The sequence below is a fragment of the Canis aureus genome, chromosome 24 (genome assembly GCF_053574225.1).
Source record: "Canis aureus isolate CA01 chromosome 24, VMU_Caureus_v.1.0, whole genome shotgun sequence".
NCBI lineage: Eukaryota > Metazoa > Chordata > Mammalia > Carnivora > Canidae > Canis > Canis aureus.
The window spans coordinates 10724615-10749463 of NC_135634.1; the positions used below are offsets into that span (position 1 = coordinate 10724615).

General features: G+C 35.7%; 1 protein-coding gene across 9 annotated transcripts in view; it reads left to right on the plus strand.

The window, feature by feature from the left end:
- Positions 1–24849, plus strand: part of KATNAL1 (katanin catalytic subunit A1 like 1) — a 114407-nt gene that overhangs the window by 46804 nt on the left and 42754 nt on the right. For 8 of the 9 annotated variants that reach the window (XM_077868218.1, XM_077868219.1, XM_077868217.1 and 5 more), the window contains 5 exons: positions 6039–6166; positions 6535–6640; positions 11380–11538; positions 12672–12798; positions 15394–15528. In XM_077868218.1, the coding sequence (XP_077724344.1) occupies positions 6039–6166; positions 6535–6640; positions 11380–11538; positions 12672–12798; positions 15394–15528 (655 nt within the window). The remainder of the gene's footprint in view (positions 1–6038; positions 6167–6534; positions 6641–11379; positions 11539–12671; positions 12799–15393; positions 15529–24849) is intronic. The other variant, XM_077868220.1, reaches the window with a different exon arrangement.

Sequence of the window (24849 nt, forward strand, 5' to 3'; positions counted from 1 at the left end):
TTTAGAATTTTAGTGTCCTTAAAACTTACTGAAGGCTGTGGTAGGGTTTGAGAATGCTTAGGTGAAACTGACATACCCCCTGCCTTTGAATATGCTATTTTGACAGTGAGTACTTTGTACTGGAGGGCTCCTCAGAGGTACAGTGGTCCCCAGTATCGTTGGTTCTGTGTATTGCAATCAGATTAAGAAAAAAAAAAGCTTAATTATGTAATTATATATTGGTGTATAGTAGCTCATGATCTCAAACGAACTTATTATTTTGTGTCGTGGTCAAAAGTCTGAAAGCTGCCATTGTAATTCAGCCAGCCACTTAACTTTATAGATGTAAAAAAAAAAAAAAAAAAAAAAAGTGAGGACAAGAGAAATTATATATCTTACCCAAGATTCTCAGTATCTGGATTTTTTTTTTTTTTTTGTTTTTTTTAGTATCTGGATTTTTTAAAAAAAATTATTTATTCATGGGAGACAGAGAGAGGCAGAGACCTAGGCAGAGGGAAAAGCAGGCTCCCTCTGGGGATCCTGATGCAGGACTCTGTCCTAGAACTCCGGGATCATGACCTGAGCCAAAGGTGGAGGCTCAACCACTGAGCCACCCAGGAGCCTAGTATCTAGAATTTTTTTTTTTTTTTTTTTTTTTTTAGTATCTAGATTTTTTAATTTAGTGTTGCAAACTGGGTGATGGGGCAACTAATAATAATAGCAGTAGCAGATGTTAATCTTCCTTGAGTACACTTAACCTGTACTAGCCCCTTTTTGAAGTTTTATATATATATTGATTGGCTTATTTAATTCCTATAAATACTTCTTATGACCTCAGCATAATTTTCCCTGTTCTACATATGAAGAAATTGAGGCACCAGAGTCGTACCTGCAAGTGTGTGGGGGAACTAGGAGTCGAACTCTTTATCACCTGAGCTTTTAATCAGTATGCTAGACAGCCTTTTGTTTCAAAATGCTTATTACTATCATATTTTAATATATCATGAATACTTGTTTCTTGTAAAAGAGTTCCCTTTCATTTTCTTGCAGTGATTAAATCTTCCCCACCCCTCTTTTTTTTTTTTTTTTAAACTGTTGACAAGCTTCAGATGAGGTCCAAGCTTAAAAATACTGTTTTTCAGCAAGTAACAATCACTTTGTATAGCAATCTATTGCTCAGCCCTTACAATTTTTCTCTCCATGAGGTCCACAGAGTCATCACAAAGCCAGTTTCTTACCCTGTTTACTTGACACACCTTTGATTGATTGATTTTAATTTAAATTCAGTTAGCCAACATATAGTATATTATTAGTTTCAGATATACTTTTTAATAATTCATCAGTTGTAATACCCAGTGCTCATCCCATCACATTAACATATTTTTATTATGTGTGTGCTTTGTTTTAGTCATACCTGCAGGGACTAGGAATACAGACTAACAAAATGTGACTCTTGGCCTCACGTTGAATATTTTCTTATTGATGAGAGGGAGTGAGATGAATCAATTGACCTTGACAGCTATATTTTTCAGTCTTATTTGAATGTACCTGAGGAAATTTGATGTATTATTTTTTAAACTATTGGAGCCTAGAGTTAGTATAGAAATATACATAGAAATAATAAATGCATTTTTTTATTAAATAAAAGATGATCTAAAAATATTAGGTAGCAGAAGAAATGTTTTTGTATTGTAACCAAAAATAAATTTAATTCACAAAGCTCTGATTCGCAAGTATTTTTAAGACTATGACTTTATGGTTAATTAACTCTTAGTGAAATGAGCAGTGCTTCTATTATAATCTCATGATTAAAGCTGTATATACTTTTAAATAGAATTCAGATTAAAGTATGGTAAATTATATTCATAGAATTGATTTAAGGTTGTTAAACTTAAAGGACTTCATTTCATTGAGTTATATGTAACAAATGGCCCTTTTTGAATACTTTCCTTCTCATTACTAAGTGTAGGGATGTCTGATGTGAAGAGATACTGTAAACTGAATTGAGAAGTGTTGATAGGTGATTCTACAAATCAACAGTGACTTGAGAAAAACTTTTCTTTTTCTTATGAAGAAAAGGATACTGTCATATGGGTAAACTATTTGATGAATGATGATCATCCAACTAGTAGTGTACTGGTAAATGTTGAATAGTTTTCAGAAAAAAGTGTGTGTATATACACATTCACACATTTATTATAAATCTGATATAAATGATGTATAGTACATAATTTATAAATAATTAAATATATTGTACTCTTTATTGTAAATTCTGTAGAACTAATGGACTCTCACAGAATACCTTTGCTGATTTTTGCTCATCTCTTATATCTGTAGCCAACTTATGGTTGCAGTTAATAGATGACTAAAAGTATAGTTCTTAATTTTTGTGCAATTTATAATGTAAGAGCTGCAGAAATGACATACTTTTAAGTTTCATCTGCATTATTAACATTTTCCCTATTATTAAGTCTAGGCCATAACAAAACAATAAATCGAGCCCTGGTCTGTAGCATAAGCTGATTTCTGTGGTGTAAATACTTCTACTTTGACTATTTCAAGTTACCAGCATAATGTCACTGACCTCAGAGTTGAGCTGAGCTTGGACATCCCTGAGACTGTGGGCCAGTGATTTTTTTCTTTTTATTTATTACTAATTAGTAATTCTGATGTTGGGTAGCTCACTACCTAGCAAGAGCAGTGACCACTTTGTTAAACAGATCTCATTGTCAGAAAATTGTTTTGCTGATCTGAAATTTATGTCTTTTGTTACTTTTTATTGGTCCTGGTTCTTTCCTTTGGAATGATATAGAGGAAATAGAGGTAGATAGGTCAGTTGGTCATGTGGCTCCACTAGTGTTTTCTTCTTCAGCTTACATGTCTCTAGTGTCCTTGATCTTCCTCTATATGATGTGGTTTTGAATCATTCATTGCCCTGGATATTCTTCTCTGGGTGCAATTCACTTGTCATTTGAAATGCAAGACCCAGAGCTAGTAACTGACTGTCTTTCACTTAATCTGCCTGTGTGAGAAGACATACAATAAAATGCAAAAAACCGTTATTTGTGCTTTAGGCCAACTTGTGTCATTGACTTTATATGATATTGGGTTAGTCACTAATTTTAGCCTCATTTTTTTCACATAGAATGATTAGTCAATACTAATGAAAGCTCATTAACAAAGCTTTCTTGATAAAGGTAATTTTGACGTTAGTAAAAAGATGCTAAAATATTTTCTTTAATGAGGAAAAAGGTCAGACTGCATGCTAAATATCAAATTCTTGCTAATGTTTTTTTTTTTTTTAATTCTTGCTAATGTTGACCTTTGTCAGTTAATGTGGAAATCTAAAGAAAGATTTCTAAGATCATTTCAGTGTTACTGCAGCTTTTATTATTATTATAAATTGTTCAGGTACTATCTTGGGTGAGGTTATCTTTTATTGCCTGAAAACTAAGTCTCTTTTAGGTATTAGTATTACAGTTAATCTGGCTCATTAACTGAAACCACAGTTACTTATGTTTGATGCCCTATTGTAGTGTATCTGAGTATTTGTTTTTTTTTTTTTTACATTGTTTTATTTAAATTCAATTTGTCAACATATAGTATATCACCCAGTACTCATTCCATCAAGTGCCCTTGATGAGTATGTGAGTATTTGTTATGAAGGATGATGGTCACCTTTTTTGTTGGTTTCCCAATGTAACCAAATTAATTAATTATTTTTAGTTTCCCTAAATCTGTTGTTTAATAATCTCACCATTTTGACTTGGAAGAGTTCCCAGAATCTTTTTTGGAGTACTTAATTTGTATTCAAATCTCATCTCTATCTTTGATAAACTTTGGATCCTAGGACAAGTCATTTGACTGATTTAACACCCATATTTCCTCTTCTGTGAATTGAGAAGCTTGACCTTGAGTATTACTAGAATGCAGACTTTCTTTCTCTGCTTCTAGTTCTCTACCCTATCCTATTTCCACACAGTAGGCAGAAGGGTCATTTAAAAATGTAAATTAGATCCTGCCATTTCCCGATTCATTTAGAATGAAGTCCAAGCTTCTCCCTCTGGCCTTTTGGGCCCTAGGTGAGCTGGCCTCTCTCTGCCTGTCTCTCCAATCTGTGTTTTGTTTGCTCAATACCTTTTAATGACATGGACCACTCAGTTTTTTCATAGCATTTCACAGTTTATGATTATGTATGTTTTTGTATTGTTTACTTGTTACTGTTTCCCCTATTAGACTAGATGGTCAATTGAGGGCAGGTACTGTATTTTTATTCACTAATAAAACCTACTGAAATGTATTAGACAGATATGCTCACATATTTATTATTCTTTTAAATCCTCTGATTCTTACTACTTTCAGATAAGTGTACAGCTCTTTCTTTCCCTTGGCAGTGCTTATCATGTCTTTTCTACCACTGGACATTCCTATTAAAATGGATGTCTACTTATATTTTTTAATAATTATTTTTTTGGTAAGTCTCAAATTATAATGCCATTTGAATCAAGTTATGCTAAGTCTTAGATATATCAGTTTCTGTTGCATTCTTTAGTTGATTTATTTCCAGAAGAGTTTTAAAAATGATTAGAGAATTTCCAGTGATTTGTTTGAATGTGATTTTTAGCCTTTCCTACCTGTATTATAAAGTGTGATTCTAGGCTGAGCTTATTTTAAATTTGTAGATACTATGTTTGTTGTGTAGATATGACACAAACTTACTCTTTTTAATATTGTCAGTATTGGTATCTATCATCTGAAACATAAGAATCTTATTGAAAATTGAGCTAATATTGTCACTGTGCCACCCAGAAACAGTAAAATATTCATTTTTTGTGTCAAGTCACCAAGAGCACTGTTTGGTCATTTACCTAGTTACTTAATGAGTTCGAGCATTTGCCCAAGGGGAGCCATTTTAGTTCTCTGTCAGCACTTATGATCAAGCCTACGGTTTATCTCAGATGAAGTGTGGTAAGAGAGGTTCATTCTGTTTTCTCTCTTCAGACTTAAGCTTAGGAAATTCATGCATTTTTTTGACTATTTTCTCTTTCATTTTAGTATTAGGCAGTAACTGTGGGGCTGAAGCTCTAGGGAGATATTTGGCCCTGTCCCTTGAAGTAGTTCTAGTGGTTAACTATCTCTAGCAACGGAGCGCATTTCATTTAAAGCTTGAGTAAATCTTGGCAGAACCCATAGAAACCAGAGCATGTAATTGTTTTTTAAAGCTACCATATTATTAAATAAAGAATTTAGGATAAAGTATATTGCTTTAGTGGTCTTAATAATACTATTTAAAAAGATCCTTTTACCATGATCATTACAGTCACTTTATGATGTGGTCCAAGGACTTTACTAGGAAGAAACCCTGAATCCTGGGGGGTGAAAACAGGGAAAAGGCTTTGCAAGATGCCGTTCAGAGTCCCAAGGCCTTCCTCCTCTGTAGCCTCTTTCTTAGCTTTGGCGAATTATAGTTTGTAAAGCATTTAAGCTTTAAAAAGTTAGTCATGAAGTGGTCTGATGTTATGCAAAGGCCATGGGCTCAGGGAGCCAGGAAAAGCTGCATTAAAATCTCTACTCAGACATTTAATAATTATGAACTTGCTTAAATTACTTCACCTGAATCCTAGTTCCTTATTTATAAAAATAAGGATAACAATACATACCTTGTTGTATTAAATGAGATAATAATATATGTGAGATTTATTGCCGTGTAGTAGGTTCTCAGTAAATTAATGTTGTTTGGGTATATTCTGTATATTCTCTGGTGGTGGTGGAAATTCCCTGCACCCACAAATCCAGAAGTATCTAGTAAGGATCATTTTAGTCTTATTTGAAACTATACCTCCAAAGATATAAATTTGATGTGTATAATACAGTTGGCCAATTTATTGGTTTCTGATGAAATCAACAGGGGAGGGTGGCATTTGAGTAATCAGAAAACACAATCTTAAAAAAAAGAAAATTACTTTTAAGATAATTACATTATAATATTTCAAAAGCTCAGTGATGTTAACTAAAATTATCTTGTTATTGACCAGTGCTTTTTTTATACCTGTCTCTAGGGAAGGAAGAATATGCATGATGGTGCGAGCGATGGTGAAATTCCTAAATTTGATGGTGCTGGGTATGATAAGGATCTGGTGGAAGCCCTGGAGAGAGACATTGTATCCAGGAATCCCAGCATTCATTGGTAAGTCTATCAGTCCTTGAATTAAAGTAACAACAGTAATGGTTGGCTTGGTGTGAGCCTTATTATCCATGATTGTGACTTCTTCCTTAATACATGTATAGAATTGACAGGATAGTTCTTCTTTCAGAATATAACCAAGACATTTTACATGTTTACTTGATGTTGACATAACTGACAGAGGTTGTTAATTGAATAACGTGTCCTATTTAATCACTGCAGTATATTTTCATTCATCATTTTATGCAGTATTAATTAAATAGTGCTCTTACTATGACAATTTCATGAATAAAAAAACTTGAAAAAAGTAGTATTGACCATAAGTCAGAGGTGTCCGTGAATAAGCATGAAACTTTGCTACTCTTGTAAAGGGATGACATAGCAGATCTGGAAGAAGCTAAGAAGTTGCTAAGGGAAGCTGTTGTTCTTCCAATGTGGATGCCTGACTTTTTCAAAGGGATTAGAAGGCCATGGAAGGTGAGCATTTATTAAAATAAAATAGGTATAAAAATGATGCTTGCATGATAATGAATGACAACATTGGGGCTTCTTTATGCATTTGTTACACAGTAGTGAAGGTTGGGGGAGGTCTGTGTTCTACACCCTAAATACCTGGATTTGAATTTGTAGTTGAGGTGTGTCTCCTCTGCATGGCAAGAGAGGAACAGAGTGTTGAAACTGCAGTCTTTAGTAAAGTCACTTGCCTTCAGTTTGCCGGGCTAGGGATTAGCTTTAAGAATTTTCTAGGTATCTGTTTCTGTAAATAAATTAACAAGCAAATTAAATAGTAGATAGTCTTGTAGAATAAATATTTGATCAAATAAATACTTTCTAAAAGTTGGCATATTTCTCACTAATTATTTTGATCACTTCATTTAGGCTTGGTATAATTCTCAGACATTGCCCTCCACTTTAGAATAAAAAGCCTGCTCAGGACTAGTTCCTAAGTCTACTGTTTTTATTTTAGCATATTAAAAAAACCCTTCCAACAATGGCTGCCTGGAACTTTTTTTGGTCTTCATCCTAGGCAAAGGCTTCCTTGAGTCCGATCTATAGAGTGAAATAAAACACTCTTCTGAATTAGCTAGGAAGGTCTGTTTCTCTTTTCAATATCTCTTCCTTGTTTTACATGCCTAAAAGTTAAGATGAGGAGAAATTGTGTATCTATTTACTCAAATAGCTTGGAATACTCATAGCGTTTTGATTGTCTTCTACAACTTAAAAACTTTTATGGACTCTTATAGATTTACCTAATTTTGGTAACATTCCCTTTTTATTATAACTTTTAGAACAATATTTATTAGAGAAAAAAGTCTTAAAATAGGTATTGAAAGAAGTTTTAAGACAGGCATGGTAGGTATAACCAACCTATCTTAATGAGCCTTGTAAGCCTTTACCAAGAAGGTGATTTGCACATATAGAAAAATCATCTTGTGAAGGATGGACTGGAAATGATCATAAATAGATGCTGATGAAAAATCTGAGGAAGAGGCTGTTGTAAGAGTTGATCTGAACAATGAGGATCTGAACAAAGGCATTTGTAATTGGCTAGTGAAAAATGGGTGGATTTATGAGAGATATTTAAAAGGTAATGATAACATTATGACGGATGGTATGTTACTCCCAAATTCCAGGCTTGAACTGAAGGAGCATGCAATTACTTCTGACACCAGCTACCCCTAATTGGGCCAAATCTTACAGGTTGAAGGTACTTTTCCATGTGATTGTCCTTATTTCAGATGCCAAGTGCAAACTTGGGCATCCCCAGGTCACCCTCACTTCTGGCCAGCTGGCTATAAATTTGGGGCTTCTTACTACCCCCCTTAGGTTTGGTAATTTTCTAGAATGACTCAGATAACTTAAGAAAGCATTCTACTTACAATTACAGTTTTAGCATAGCAAAAGGAGGCAAATCAGAAGTAGCCAAAGGAAGAAATGCATAGGGCAAGATCTGTGAGGATGCTGAAAATGAAACTTCTGTTGTTTTCTGCACATAGAATCATGATGCTCTACCCTCCTAGCACCTGGGTGTGTGACAATCCATAGAGTATTGCAACAGGGAAGCTTGCTTACTCAAGCTTCAGTTTCCAGGGTTTTTATTGGATTTCATTACATAGTCATGATTGGTTAAATCATTGCCTGTGTGTCTCAGTTTCCAGTCTCCCTTCTTTCTCTACGTCTTGTTGATATCCTATGGCTCAAAGCCCCAATTCTTTAATGCCATGGTTGACTTTTCTGGCAAGGCTAGCCACCATCCTGAATCATCTCATTAGCATAAACTGTATAGGGGCCCACCATGAGTCACCTCAACATAAAATTTCGGGATTCAAATGAACAACAAAAGCACTCCTGTCACTTGGAAATTCTGAGGATTTATAGTTTTCTTCCCAGGAACTGGGGAAAAAGACCAGTCAAATTCTTTATTATATAAGGTGCATACACTATGAATTGGTACTGAAAATTGGGAAGAGGGGCAGATTTAAATAGAAACAAAATATGTTTAGGTAAATAGTAAGTAATTGGAAACAGGTCTGGAGCTTAGAACAGAGTTTGAATTTAAATTAAAATTGTGATAATATGGGTGTGGATGAGATTGTTTAAGGAAGTCTATAAAGGAAAAAGAGCAAACGGTTTGGAATTGCTTCAAGAATATAAAGGGCAGGGGAGGAGGAAACCTGAAAGGCAGTGAAGAGAGTCATGAGTAGGAGGAGCATCAGGGAAGAACAGTGTCATAGAACTAACATAGGGAGGAAGCACTTCAGGAAGAAGGGAATGAACATCAGGTAACAGCACCAGCAGAGGTCAGGGAGAAGGAAAGAAGATATGGGATGAAAAGTGACCACTGGATTAGTAAATTAGGTAGTTTTAATGAATTAGTGGAGGCAGAACTCAGATTGTAGCTCAAAAAGAAAAACTAGTAAGCATGAAATTTTTAAAGAAGGTTGGCTGAGAAGGTAAAAAGTGGATAGTATAAAGGGGATTCGTAGGGTTGAGCAAAGGATTTTTTTTTTTTTTTAAACAGGACAGATTTAAGTATGTTTATATACTGGGGGAAAGAGCCAATAGAGAAGGAGATATAGGAAATAGAGGAGATAATTGAAAGAATAATTCATGAGGAGCTGAAATTTATAAATATTGTACTGTGTGATTCTATCTATGTACAGAGACTGATGTTGGAAATTAACTCCTATTGGAGGTGCCCACATGAAAGACATTACAGGAACAGAGAGGGCATTTAAAGGGGACATTAGAGAAATAATGAATTTTGCTATAGCTGTGCTTATACTATTAGTTGTTTTTAGTTTTCAAAATCCATCTCAGTTATAAGCTCCTTGCAGAGCAAAAAAACAGTTACTAAAGTAGTGTTTCAAATCTTCTTTCTGGGTGTCAGAATTCTATAGGTAGTGTAAACCTTAAAAATAAAGCTGTCATCACGCTCCCTGCATGGAGCCTCCTTCTCCCTCTGCCTATGTCTCTGCCTCTCTATGTGTGTGTCTCTCATGAATAAATAAAAAATCTTAAAACAAAACAAAACGGGACGCTGGACGCCTGGGTGGCTTAGCGGTTGAGCGTCTGCCTTTGGCTCAGGATCTAGTCCCACATTGGGCTTCCCGTATGGAGCCTGCTTCTCCCTCTGCCTATGTCTCTGCCTCTCTCTCTCTCTGTGTCTCATGAATAAATAAAATCTTAAAAAAAAAAAGCTGTCAGTTATTTTATCAGCAAAAAATGGGCTTATTTGAGAATAGCAGAGAATTACAATTTGGGACAAACAAGCTATAGCGATAGCCAAGTCTGGAGAACAGAGGAGAGGAAAACTCTTTTTTATAGAGAAAAGGGAAAATTGGGAGGTTGTTAGTAAAAGCCTATTTGAGTAAAGTGTGAGGTTACAGTGTAATGGTTTTTCATTGGCTGGGTTATGACACTCTTTCGTTGACTAGGCTGTTGCCAGGGGGAGGGTAGGGGGTGGCGATAGTAGCTAACACAGCATAGACTTGCAAGATAGGTCTCTTCCAGTTGGGTCTGCAATTGACTAAGAGTTGTAGAGCATGAGAGCTCCCCCTTCTGGCTTCGTAGCTCTATTTTAAAGGAGTCTTCCATTAATTTTCACACTAGAAAAGGGTTTGGACAGTTTCTGAATTTGTGAAACTTTATATGTGCATAATTTTCAAAATTTAAATCTCCAGAAACCTATTAAATAAATAGGACAGAATTCTTCTTAAGATTACCAACTATTATACAAAAGAAATGTGATGTTCACTGGGTATCTGAACTCCCATTGAAAGTGTGAGAAGAAAATCCAGTATTCTTCAATAGTAGAGGATTGGTGTTATTGAATAATTTTTACTTCTAGTTGATTTATTTTTACAGAAGCATTTAGTAAGTAATTGGAAACAGGTCTGGAGCTTAGAACAGAGTTTGAATTTAAATTAAAATTGTGATAATATGGGTGTGGATGAGATTGTTTAAGGAAGTCTATAAAGGAAAAAGAGCAGTGAAGACTCTGAGAATTATACCAAGCCTAAATGAAGTGATCAAAATAATTAGTGAGAAATATGCCAATATGTTTGTTTTCAAAGATGGTAAGTAAAATTTAGTTTTTAGTCTATATTTAGTGACTCTTTCATTACTAACACTGTTTTATATGAACTATTAATTGTCTAGCACATTAATCTGATAAAATGCTAGCTAAATTGATTATTCTTGAATTGCCACTGGATTTTAGTTACCTTCTTAACTAATAAGTGATCTCTACTTTGTTTAAAAACTGTGTATTATGTTTTGTGGAAGACAGGTTTTGTCTCTTTGAAGGGCAAGGAATGTATAATTCTACTAGATGTGGTAGGAAATGTCTTAATTTCATTATGTTTAAACAGAGCAGTCACTCTTAAGCCATGCTCAAGACTATACATACTTACCTTCTTCCAGGTAGAAAATTGGGTAGGTTCTTTTTAAATATATCAGAAGATTTCTTACTGTCTGGGCCTTTTGTTAGCCCATCCCTGAGTACCTCTCATTTGAGGTATTTTGTGAAATCAGTCTGCATTTTTTTTTAATCTGTGAAATGATACTCATGTCAAATGCACCATGAGTGACATGGTGACAGTTGAGTTTCTTTTTTCATGGGGAAATTTTTAATGTACATCAATAGCTGATGATATTTTATAAGAATACATTTTAATTTGATAAAACATTTAATACAGATTTTGAAATTTCAGGGTGTACTGATGGTTGGACCCCCGGGCACTGGTAAGACTATGCTAGCTAAAGCTGTTGCCACTGAATGTGGCACAACATTCTTCAATGTTTCATCTTCTACACTGACATCTAAATATAGAGGTGAATCTGAGAAGTTAGTCCGTCTGTTGTTTGAAATGGTGAGTGATGATATATTCAGATTTCAAAGTACTGTTTCTGTAGGCGAATGATATCCCTTTTATATCCATTTACCTAGGGATCTGTTTTTGTTTTTTTTTTTTAAGATTTTATTTATTTATTCATGAGACACACACACACACACACACACACACACAGAGGCAGAGACACAGGCAGAGGGAGAAGCAGGCTCCATGCAGGGAGCCTAATGTGGGACTCGATCCTGGGACTCCAGGATCATGCCCTGAGCCAAAGGCAGACGCTCAACTGCTAAGCCACCCAGGTGTCCTGGGATCTGTTTTTAAAAGGACTAATGGAGTTGTAGTTGAACAGTTCTTGACACATGAGTAAGGTATAGGGTGGTGGCTTTTTTGGAGGGTTGATGTGTCTTCAGTGTTTCTTCCTCTCTGAGATAAGGGCAGCTTATCCAGTGAGGGTGGAAGACACTTTGGAAGTAATATGTATGGTTTGATATTTCAGGATTTCTAATGAGCTGGTTGAGCTGAGTATATTTTAGTATATATTTTAAAAATCAGAAATTAGGCACCTGGGTGGCTCAGATGGTTAAGCATCTGTCTTTGGCTCAGGTCATGATCCCTGGGTCCTGGGATCGAGTCACATATCAGGCTCCCGGCTCAGTGGGGAGCCTGCTTCTCCCTTTCCCTCCTGCTTATGTTCTCTCTCTCAGTCTCTGTCTCAAATGAATAAACAAAATCTTTAAAAAAATATATAAAAATCAGAAATTGACCTATCGTTAAAGTTTTCCTTTTTCATTAGGGACTTGCAGTAGTTATTTAAGAATATGTATTTGAAGATGGAGATTGATAATTTATCTTTAAGAAGATTTATATTAGGAAATTTTCAAACACAAAAGTAGAAATAATAGTACTATGAATCCCCATGTATCTGTCATCCACCTTCACCAACCATCTAACTTTTATTTTTAGAAATATCCATTTTCTGATATAAATGATTTAATCTCTGTCAGCAATCAAATGGTGGCATTAAAGCAGTGAGAAATTTCTGCTTTTTTTTTTTTTTTTACCATTATTTTAGGAGGAGGAAATGGCATTAAAAAATTCAGATTATTTTATGAGCTTATTGAATGGTTTCTTTAAAATGTTTTTTTACAAAGGCTAGATTTTATGCGCCCACTACGATCTTCATCGATGAAATAGATTCTATCTGTAGTCGAAGAGGAACCTCAGATGAACATGAGGCAAGTCGCAGAGTCAAGTCTGAACTACTCATTCAGATGGATGGTAATTGATATTTAATTACTGTCCACAAGCTGTTATATTTCCTTTTTGAATTTTGTGTAGATTCATATTGGTGGAAATTCTCAGTGAGTGGACTAAAAGGCAGCCTGAATTTATTTGTAATCATTTGTTCATCCACCCACTTGTTCAGTTTGTTCATGCACCGAGATAGCATTTATTGCATACATGTTGTGAATCATGTACCATTCTAAGTTCTGAGGTTACAAAGAAAAGGAATGTCATGGCTGGTAAGGGGTTTACTAGGACTGCAGAGGTTCCAAAGATGTGGTCCAGGGCCCCAGGGATCTTTAAGGCCCTTTTAAAAGGTCTGCAAGGGTAAATCATTTTCATGATAATAGCAAGACTTTATTTGCCCTTTTTCATTCTCATTCTCTCATGAGAATACAGTGAAGTGTTTCAGAGGCCACAAGACATTTGGGATGCCATAATAGATGGAAAGCGGAAGCAGATAGGAGAATCTAGCTATTCTCTGTTGAGTCAGACATTAAAGAGTTTTACAAAAATGTAAGGAAATGCCACTGTTTTTACTAATTATTTTTGGTTTTGAAAAATTATATTTTCCACAAAATGCTATTTATATTAATAAATAATAGATTTATTACTTTAAAGTGAATTAAAAATTCTGTTTTGATTTCTAATAGTAAATATGGATAGATCTTTTCTTTTTTAATTTTTATTTATTTATGATAGTCACACACACAGAGAGAGAAGAGAGAGGCAGAGACATAGGCAGAGGGAGAAGCAGGCTCCATGCACCGGGAGCCCAACGTGGGATTCGATCCCGGGTCTCCAGGATCGCGCCCTGGGCCAAAGGCAGGCGCTAAACCGCTGCGCCACCCAGGGATCCCAATATTGATAGATCTATTCCATACACACAAAAGCTCTGTGGAGCTCAGTCATTCTTAAGAGTATAAAAGTAAAAAAAAAAAAAAAAAAAAAAAAAAAGATTATAAAAGGATCATGAACCAAAAAGTAGAACTACTGATGTAGTTGGGAAGCAGGCAACTTAACAATACGTCATAAATTGTATGGTAGAACTAAACTCTGGGTGTGGTAAAAACACAGTAGGAAAGGCACCACCCAGACTAAGGGAGTCATGGAAGGAAACAGCCAAGTTGGGCTTTGAAGCTTTGGTACTTAATCAGACAAAGAAGTGGCATTGAAGGAAGAGAGTAATGGGCCAGAGCTGCCTTTAGAGCTTTATTACTGTGGTCGTTGTGTGGCAAAAGTAAAATGTGTTTAAAAAAAAAAAAAAATCGGGCAGCCCTGGTGGCGCAGCGGTTTGGCGCCGCCTGCAGCCTGGGGTGTGATCCTGGAGACCCGGGATCGAGTCCCACATCGGGCTCCCTGCATGGAGCCTGCTTCTCCTTCTGCCTGTGTCTCTGCCTCTCTCTCTCTCTCTCTCTGTGTCTATGAATAAATAAATAAAATCTTTAAAAAAAAAAAAATCTAGAATGTGTTGTTTCAAAACCGCTATGGTTATACAGAAACTTTGGATACTTACCGAATACTTACAGTGTGTGTCATATATAGTGTCAGGCACTGTAAGGATACATAAATCAGTGTGGTATGAGTCCCTTCCCTTAATGAGTTTATCATTTTAATTTCTGCTAAAGTATGAGAGAAAGAAGTGACTATGTTATATGTTGAGGGAAGGATCTAGAGGAGAAACACATTAGTTGTTTTAAAAATATCACTGAATATAAATTTAGTCAGCTGAATTTCATCAAGGGGTATTTGTGACTACTGTTGATTATTAATTGGATAGCTTGATTCTTTGTGATAGTGATTGAAACAGGAGTTTAGTAATAATTTATTAGGAAAATACCATATTGAACTGAGTTGCTTTAAAGTCACTACTTTGTTGTGCCAGGTCACAAATACAAACTTTTAGCAATAAAGTTTGTTAGTTTTTGATGTTTTGGGATTTTTTTGTTTTGTTTTGTTTTGTTTTACTGCACATTTTCCAGAGTTTCCATTGGGTAACCTGAAGCTTTGTATTCTAAAACTTTGGTTCTGAAAAAGTAGACTCAAGGTACATATGTTTGATTTGGTATAAAAAAAGTGGTATTTTCAGTACTATTAGGTTCATTCTCAAATTTTTTGTTTATTTTTTTCAAGTCACTTAGAAGTTTGAAGGAGAAAAATGTTTGCAGTATATTATGATTGCATGCTAGTACATTAGTAAAAGTGAACCTTCTTCTGTTCTTGAGAAAATAAATTAAACTAACAACTAAAATAATTTTTTTTTTGAGGGACTTCATGATTTAAAAAAGGGATAAAACAGCATAATCTCCCATGCCTTTTCAGAGCAACTACATATTCATTTTCTTCAGAAAAAGATGGGTTTTCTTATTGGATTAGAATCCTGTAATAGATTATATGAATTCTATTACCTCTTTGTTTTGTAGTTAACTGTTGATGCGTCGGGTTCTAACATCATACTGAGGTCAGAAGGATGGCATTATTTTCGTCATTGAGACTATTACAAATTCTCTGGCTGATGCTTAGAAATGTTAGTTGAATGAGAGAATAAGGTACTATAAGAAAAACACCTTTTCCCCTTATTGTGTATAGGAGTTGGAGGAGCTTTAGAGAATGATGATCCTTCCAAAATGGTTATGGTATTGGCCGCTACTAATTTCCCATGGGACATTGATGAAGCTTTGAGAAGGAGATTAGAAAAGAGGATATATATACCTCTCCCAACAGGTATGATGCCTTCCTTTTAATATATTTTTCTTTTCTTTTCTTTTCTTTTCTTTTTTTTTTTTTTTTTTTTACTTCCTGTTACCTTTTTCCATTTCTCTTTAAGTCTTTAGTCCATTGGCATTCTGCTTAAAGTTTCTAGCATCACAAAATCAATTTGTAGTAAATGGAAAGAGAGGCCCACAGTAGTACTCTGTTGAAGTTCCTGACATTTCATTTCAGAGCAGTTCTTACATTCGGAGCAATATTCATGTTAATAAATTTGAAAGGATATCTAAAGTTTTACTTTTAAATGTAAAGTCCTCATTAAATCTTAAGGGATTAAAGTCCTCTTGGGATTTTTTTTTTTCCTCTTGGGATTTTCTTAAAAATATGCTTCTTTGAAAAATACAACTTCATCCTATTAATGACTTGAAATTTTCATAAGTGAACTTTTTTTCTTTTTATAGTGAGATAAAATTTACATGGAATGAAGTGTATAAACCTTAGGTATGGAATTTGCTGAGTTTTGACAAATGAATAATCCTGTTTAATCAGTACCCTTCTCAAGATGTAGTATATTTCTGTCACCTCAGGAACTACCAGTTAATTCCAACCTTCAATAGGTGTTAAGTTTCCTGATTTTTATCACCATAGATTAGTTTCATCTATTACTAAGCTTCATGTAAATGGAATCATAACGTGGGTACTCACCAGAGTATCTGTTACTTTCACTCAACATAATGTTTTGAGATTCATACATATGGTTACATGTATTGATAGTTTATTCTTGATACGATTTTTTTTTTTTTTTTTTTTTTATGATAGTCACACACACAGAGAGAGAGAGAGAGAGAGAGAGAGGCAGAGACACAGGCAGAGGGAGAAGCAGGCTCCATGCACCGGGAGCCCGACGTGGGATTCGATCCTGGGTCTCCAGGATTGCGCCCTGGGCCAAAGGCAGGCGCCAAACCGCTGCGCCACCCAGGGATCCCTATTCTTGATATGATTATACCAGTGTTTATTTCCTTTTCTGATGGACATTGGAGTTATTTCTAGTTTGGGGCTATTAGGAATGAAATATAAATACTCCTTATACAAATCTTTTTATGGATGAATGATTCTTTGGGGGAACATAGCTAAGAATAGAATAGGTGGGTTCTAGGTTAGATATGTTTGTATTTAACTTTATAATACCCAAATTGTTTTCCTAAAAAGTGATCTACCGTTTTACACTTTCACCATCAACGAATGAGAATTCCAGTATTTCCATATCTTTACCAACATTTGGTATGGTCAGTATTTTAATTTTAATCATCCTACCAAGTCTGAAATACTATCTCACATCTTTAATTTGCATTTTTCTAATGACTAATGATGTGGAGTGCCTTTTTGTGTGCCTCTTGGTCCTTGGTTTATCTTTTGTGCAGTGTCTTTTCAAGTCCTTTGCTCAGGTTTTTTTCTTTTTCTTTCTTTTCTTTCTTTTTTTTTTTTTTAGTATTATGTGCTGCTGAAGCGAGCACTTTTGCTCAGTTTTTGATTTATTGTTGTTTTATTAATGCTGTATAGTTCTTTACCAGATACATGCATTTTGAGTATTTTCTTCTATTTTGCCTTTCAGTTTTCTTTATAGTTTCTATTGATAAGCAGAAGTTTTAATTTTGACGAAGTCCTCTTGTCAAGTTTTTCTTTTATGGATCATGTGTTCTGTGTCTTAAGAAATCTTTGCTTATGCCAAAGAGCAAAGGTTTTCTCCTATTTTTCTTTCAGAAAATAGTTAAATGTATGATCCATATTGAAGTAATTTTGTGTATATATAGTGTCAGAGGTTGAGTATATATATAGTTTTATATATATATAACTATATACACTATATATATAACTATATATATATACACACTATATATATAGTTATATATAACTAGTTATATATAACTATATATAGTTATTCTGGCACCACTTGTTAAGTTTTCTTTTCATTGAGTTATTTTGGTACCTTTGTTGAAAATTATTTTGCTATGTATGTGTGAATCTATTTCTCAGCTCTGTTCCATTGATTTAAAAATAAGTGTAGGGCTATCTAATCAGGTTATCTGTTTTTCTTTTCTAAAGGTTTATTTACTTATTTGAGAGAGAGAGAGAGAGAGAGAGAGCAAGAGTGCACTAGTGGGTTGGGGGGAGTGGCAGAAGGAGAGGGACAAGAGAAACTCTAAGCAGACTCCCTGCTGAGCACAGAGCCTGACTTGGTACTTGATCTCACCACCCTGAGATTAAGACCTGAGCCAAAACAAAGAGTCAAATACTTAACCAACTGCACCACCCAGATGCCCCTCTATTTTTTCTTAAGTAAGCTTTGGTAGCTTGTCCTTCAAAAAATTTGTCCATTTCTTCTAAATTGTCAAACTGGGATTTGACCTAATACAAATGTGCAAGCTGACTAAAGGATTCATGTGAGGCTGTTGATTTCATGTCTAGTTCTGGAGACTGAAATCAATAGTGAAGGCAATTCAGGAAGAAAAGATGAAGTGGTGGAAACAAGGACAAATTATAACCTGTGAGGATGAGCTAGAACCCCATGAGGATAGACTGGAACCCATGGTGGGCTCTCATTGCTTCTAAGACTTACAGCTTTGATTACTGAGGTGCTCTATTGTAACAATATTAAATATACACCTGGTTGGGAGTCAGAAAAGCCGAAGGAGGAAATCTAGCAGGAACTGCTCCATACTAGCAGGTGAGCCAGAAGATAAGTGACAGTATGCTTGAGCTGCAAATTGCACTTCATGCCCTGAACCAACTTTCTGAGTTGACTTACTTCTGCCTTTCAAATAGCACCCATAATGACTCAACCAGAGCTGTGCTCTGTGAATGCTGGGAAATGAAATTACAGCTTTGCTTAAGTTCACGTAATACAAATCTATATACCTTATTTTCCCCTTATTATCAGTAGAATGTATACTAATAGGCTCTGTTTTCATTCTTAAAATTGGTCATTTGTATTTTATCTCTCTTTTTCATGATCATCTTGCTAGAGATTTATCAAAATTATTAATATTTTTGAAAATCCAATTTTTTGCTTTGTAATTTTTCTGTTTCCTATTTCATTGACTTTCTCTTATTTCTCCATTATACTTTGAGTTTAGTCTCTTTTTTTTCCTGAAGTTATAAACTTAACACTATTGAGTTTAAACCTTTCTTCTGTTTCTAAATATAAACATTTAAAGCTTAAATTTCTCTTTATGCACTGCTTTGGCTTTATCCTACAAATTTTGCGATAGCATGTTTTCTTTACTATTCAATTAGAAATACTTTCTATTTTTCCTTTTTTAAATTTCTAACTTAATTCCAGTATAATCAGGTACTACTCAGTAGAATGTCAATTTTTAATTTTATTGAATTTATTTTATGATTCAGCACAAAGTCTTTCTTGGTGAATGTTTCAGTTGCAGTTAAATAGAGCATTCTGTACTTGTTGATTATAATATTCTATAATTATTGGTCAGATCAAGTTAGTATAATAGTACTGTTCAAATCTTTTAGATCCTTACTGATTTTTTTACTCTGGTTTTTCTACCACTTACTGAGAGTGGGGTGTTGAACTCCAAGTATTATTGCGAATTTGTTTATTGTTTGCTTTAATTCTGTGAATTTTTGCTTTATACATTTAAAAAAATTTTTTTTTAAAGATTTTATTTATTCATAGAGATGCAGAGAGAGAGAGAGAGGCAGAGACACAGGCAGAGGGAGGAGCAGGCTCCATGCAGAGAGCCTGATGTGGGACTCGATCCTGGGACTTCAGGATCATGCCCTGGGCTGCAGGCAGCGCTAAACTGCTGCGCCACTGGGGCTGCCCTGCTTTATACATTTTGAAGTTCTATCATTAGGTACATAAACAGTTATCACTGTTATATCTTCTTTGTCCTTCTACCATTATGAAATATCTTTCACTATCTCTGGTTAGACCCTTTGATTTGTTGCTTACTTTGCTACTAATATAGCCTGTCTTTCTTTTGCTTATTGTTTGCATGATATATCTACTTTCTTCCTTTAGTTTTCACCATGTCCTTATATTTATAGTTCAGTTCTTATAGACAGCGTATATTTGAGTCTTGCTATTTATCCAGTTTATTTCTACTTTTTTAATTGGAGTATTTAGGGGCTTCTGGGTGGCTCAGTAGGTTAAGTGTCTGCCTTCAGCTCAGGTCATGATCTCTCAGGGTCCTGGGATCATGCCCCGCATCGGGCTCCCTGCTCAGTGGGGAATCTCTTGTCCCTCTCTCTCCGTCCCCACCCCTGCTTGTGCACTCTCTTTCTCTCATACTCTCTCAAATAAATAAAATCTAAAAAAAATTAATTGTAGTCCATTTAAATATAATATAATCATTGGTATGGCTGTGTTTATGTCATCTTATTATTTTCCCTTTTGTTTCTCTGTACCTCTCTTCTTAATTTCTTTCGATAATTAATTGGTTTTTTTAGTATCTACTTTAATTCCTTTATTGAATTTTTACCTATCCCTGTTTTTTTAAGCAGTTAATCTACGGATTATAGTATGCATCTGTAACTCTTCACAGTTGACTTAGTTGTACCTTCATGTAAAATGTAAGAACTATTTGCCTCCCCACCCAGTCTTTGTGCTATTTTGTCATGTATTTTATACCTACATTCAGTATAGATTCCACGATCTAATGAAATATAAATTGTCAGTTTAAACTTAACTTAAGGGCAGCTCAGGTGGCTCAGCGGTTTAGCGCCGCGTTCAGCCGAGGGCCTGATCCTGGAGACCCGGGATCGAGTCCCACGTCGGGCCCCCTGCATGGAGCTTGCTTCTCCCTCTGCCTGTTTCTCTGCCTCTCTCTCTCTTTCTCTCTCTCCCTCTCTGTGTCTCTAATGAATAAATAAATAAAATCATAAAAAAAATAAACTTAAAAGGAGCACAAAAAGTAGATTTTCTATTTGCCTACATATTTAACATCCCCACTACTCTCTGCTTTTCTTTTTTAAGGTCCAGATTTCCATATAGGTTCATCTCCCATTTGTCTAGAAAACTTCCCTTAACATTTCTGTTTAGGGTCTGCCAGCATTAAGTTCAGTTTTTGTTATCTGAGATGTCTTTCACCCTTATTTCTGAAGGGTATTTTTGATTGATAAATAATTCTGGGTTGAGAGAAGTTTTTTGTTTGTTTTGTTTTTTTCTTTCGTTACTTATAAAGATGTCATTTTGTCATTTTTTGGCCTGGCCTGGTTTCTCTTGTGAGGTCTGCTGTCATTCATACCATTGTTTGTAGTGTATCTTTTCCCCTCTGGCTATTGTTCTTTAAAATCAACTCTATTGAAGAATGATTTATATATAATCAATTTCATCCATTTAAAATTTGATGATCTTGACAGTTGTATACAGCCATGAAACCATACCACAATCAGGATGCAGAACATATCTTTCATCCTCAAAGGATTTCTTGTGTTTCTTTGCAGCCCAACCTTCTCTCCTCAGTACCTTCTACCCGAGGCAACCATCGATCTGATCTTTGCCACCATAGATTATTTGAATTTCATAAGTAGGATCATATAGTATGAATTATTTTGAGACTGTTTTTCATTCAGCATAATTATTTTGAGGTTTGTCAATGTTATTTTTTTTACTGGTGGGTAGCATTTCATTATATGGCTATATTACAGTTTATCCGTTCTCTTATTGATGGATATTCAAGTGGTTTCTGTTTTGGGACTGTTGTAAATAAAGCTATGCTTTATGTCATATGTCATATGGTAGTATATGTTTAGCTATAGAAACAGGTTGGAATTTTCTTTAGTGGTTGTCCTTAATTTTTTTTTCGAGGGAGGTAGTGAGGAGCAGAGGGAGAAGGAGAGAGAGAATCTTAAGCAGGCTCCACACCCAGTGTGGAGCCCAGAGTGGGGCTCAATCTCACGACCTTGAGATCATGACCTAAGCCAAAATCAAGAGTTGGATGCTTAACTGACTGAGCCATGTAGGTGCCCCTGTCTGTGGTTGTTAAGGTACTCTGTTTATCTTTTTGTTTTCAGCAATTTTACTATGATTTATTCTGTAGAGTTTTACTTTTATTTATTCTGCGTGTATATTGGACTTTGATATTGTTGCACAGGTCACTGGAACTTTTAAAGTTTTTTATTTAAATTCTTCACAAACTAGTTTGTTTCGGTATAATGTAAATTCCAGTACATTGTAATATTAGTTTCAGGTGTATAATATAGTGATTCAACACTTAGATATGACACCCAGTGCTCATCACAACTAGTACACTCCTTAATCCCAATCACCTATTTTCCTGCATCACCCCCTCACCTCTCCTCTGCTCCATGGTACTTTGGAGTGGAGAATGAGGAGTAATGAATTCTGACCAAAGGCTTTGGGGAGACTTCATGGAAGAAGTTGCATTTTCATTTATTTTCATAGAGGAAAACAGAAACAAAGGTGTGGTTGCTTGAAAATGAATAGACAGCTCTGTGGCTGGAGCATCTGATAGAAGGATCTGAAATAGACAAAACAATAACATTTGGAAAGCTGAGAGACCTGAAAGAACGATTTAGAAATCTAGGGTAAAATTAATGGAAAGAAAAGATTATATGAAAGTAAAAAAAAAAAAAAAAAAAGTTGAAGGGCATTTTATGAACAAAAGCAACCCATGAAAATAAATTTTTAGTTGGAGAAGGAAAGAACATAAAAATGAGAATACATGAAACAAAAGCCACCTCTGAGGCCTCAGCTGGAGCTTGTCTTTCTGGAACACTTCCTTCTTACCTTGTGGCCATTCCATGTGGCCTGGGCTGGGTATAGCGGGATTCAAGATAGTCAGATTCCATAGATGGTAGCTCAGGCCTCCAGATGTTCCACTGGAAAAGGTGGTAGTGGTATTGCTTTTTTAACCTAGTCTTAGAGGTTGTATAGTGTCACTTCTGCTGTACCCTGGGTTGAAGTATTTACAACCCTACCCATTTTCAAGTTAGGCTACCTCTGGGTGGCACAGCAGCAAGACCACATTGTAGAAGCATGTGTTGCAGTCATCCTGGTAAATGCAATCTGCCATAGTTAACTAAAAGCACAATGACAGGCACAGCCGGAGCTTGGCCTTATGCTAAATCTCTTCTTTTTTATGCATCTGAATTACGGCAGCAACCCCCCTGGTCGGCTTTATGAACTTTTTTTTCAGTCCCTTTCATTTAATTATATTTTGCTTTTAGAATAACCTCCCTAAATCACTAAAGTATTCTAGAGTCTCTTAGACTCTGAGTCTAATTTCCTATCACATCAAGTTTTTTTTTTTTTTTAAACTGCAGGTTCTTATCTGTTTTACTTGCGTCCATTTGCATTTCTCAGTCCTCTTTTGTACTTTTTTTTTTTTTTAAGATTTTATTTATTCATGAGAGACAGAGAGGCAGAGACATAGGCAGAGGGAGAAGCAGACTCCTCCCAGGGAGCCCAATGCAGGACTTGATCCTAGGACCCTGAGATCATGCCCTGAGCCAAAGGCAGACACTCAACTGCTGAGCCACCCAGGCATCCCTCTTTTGTACTTTTCTACTTCCCTTCCTCACCCTCCCCTGAACTCTGGTATATGCTTGCTTCTTCTTACTTCTGTGTCATTATTTATGGTACTCCCATTTCCTAGGTTATTGTCTCTCTTTGCCTCTATTTAAATTTTATTGGGGCCCCTGTCTGGCTCAGTCCATAGAGCAAGCGACTCTTTATCTTGAAGTCGTGAGTTCAAGTCCCATGTTGGGCATGGAGCTTACTTAAAAAAAAAAAAAAAAAAGAACAAGAAATCCATTAGGGTGCCTGGCTGGCTTTGTCAAAAGAGGATATGTGACTCTCGATCTTGAGGTTGTTTGAGCCCCACATTGAGTATAGAGATTACTTAAATAAATAAAACTTTAAAAAGACTTTATTGATTTTTCAAAGTCGACATTAAAGCATGCTAATTCTGTGGAGGCTTCTTTGGCCTGGCCTATCTACCTTCTCTGGATTGTCTGTGTCTCAGATGGTCCTTAATAGAAAGGATCTGGGTTTTCTGTGTCTCCCTCTAATGTTGTTTGTTGATTGACCAATGATGGTGGAGGAGGTGGTGGTGGTGGGGGACAATGAACATTTTTTGAGTGCTGTGGGCCAGGCTTTACATGTATTAACTTATTTAACCCTCACAAGCCTTATGCAGCAGATTCTGTTCTTATCTTTTTTTGACATGTGAGGAAACTGAGGTACCAAGGGGTTAAGTATCCTATCCAGTGAGATGGAGCAGGGCTGTGAGCCCAGATAGTCTGGCCCCAGAGCACATACTTGCTATCTGCTATGCTGGCCTGTCAAGCATGCTCAAGAAGAATTGTTAGTACAAGAACAGTAGTTAGTACAAGAAGTGTATGATTCTTTTAACAATGTTTATTTAAATTTAGAATGTATACTGACTTGGTTATGTGGCATTGGCAGTTCTTTATTATTAACTTAATTATTTCTAGTTAAATCCTCTACAATATTATTTAGATTTATAGAGCTGATAAATTCTACTTGGAATCTTCTAACAAATCACTGATAAAACAATTAAAGTTATTTTCCCCAAATTATAGTTACCAGAGAAAAGGATGCTTCTACTAGGCTTCAGTACCACCAGGCCCTCACTTTGAGCATGTTCTAGAGTTCATGTAAGATGACTGTCTAGAACCTGGTTTCTGTGGGATAATGCATTATATTGAACTTGGTGTTTTGAGTTCTTAGGGCAGGCTGCAGTAAAACATTTTGATTTACAAATATAGTGATATTCTAGCATATCACTAAGAGAGCAAAGTGATAATTTTGTTCACTAACATTCACCTGATATGCATGGAGCACTATGAAATCACAGTAGATTGAATTCAGAGTTCTTACTGAGGCATCAGGAGCACAACCACTTCCTGAGGCAGCAGACCTAGGAAGGAGCTCCCTGCCCTTCCCTCTTTTTTTCCCTTCTTGCTGGCCACCTGAGTGTAGGACTTCTTTGGCTCTCTACCATAGTGAACTATAAGGTAGGCCTATTGGCTGGGGATGATTAAGGATAAGGAGTTCCCAAGATTAAGGAATTCTGGAGGTAAAGATTTCCTATTCATGCTCTTCCTTTTTTCCTGGCAATCCCAGATAAAGCCTGCATGCTTCTCTTCCACTGTGGCTGTCCTTTGCATTGATTTGCTTTGCTTCACTTTGTATGTGTGAATGAGAAATGTAACTCATTATGGAACCGTGTATTAAAATTTAGTTCAGGGGGATCCCTGGGTGGCTCAGCGGTTTGGCGCCTGCCTTCGGCCCAGGGCGTGATCCTGGAGTCCCGGGATCGAATCCCA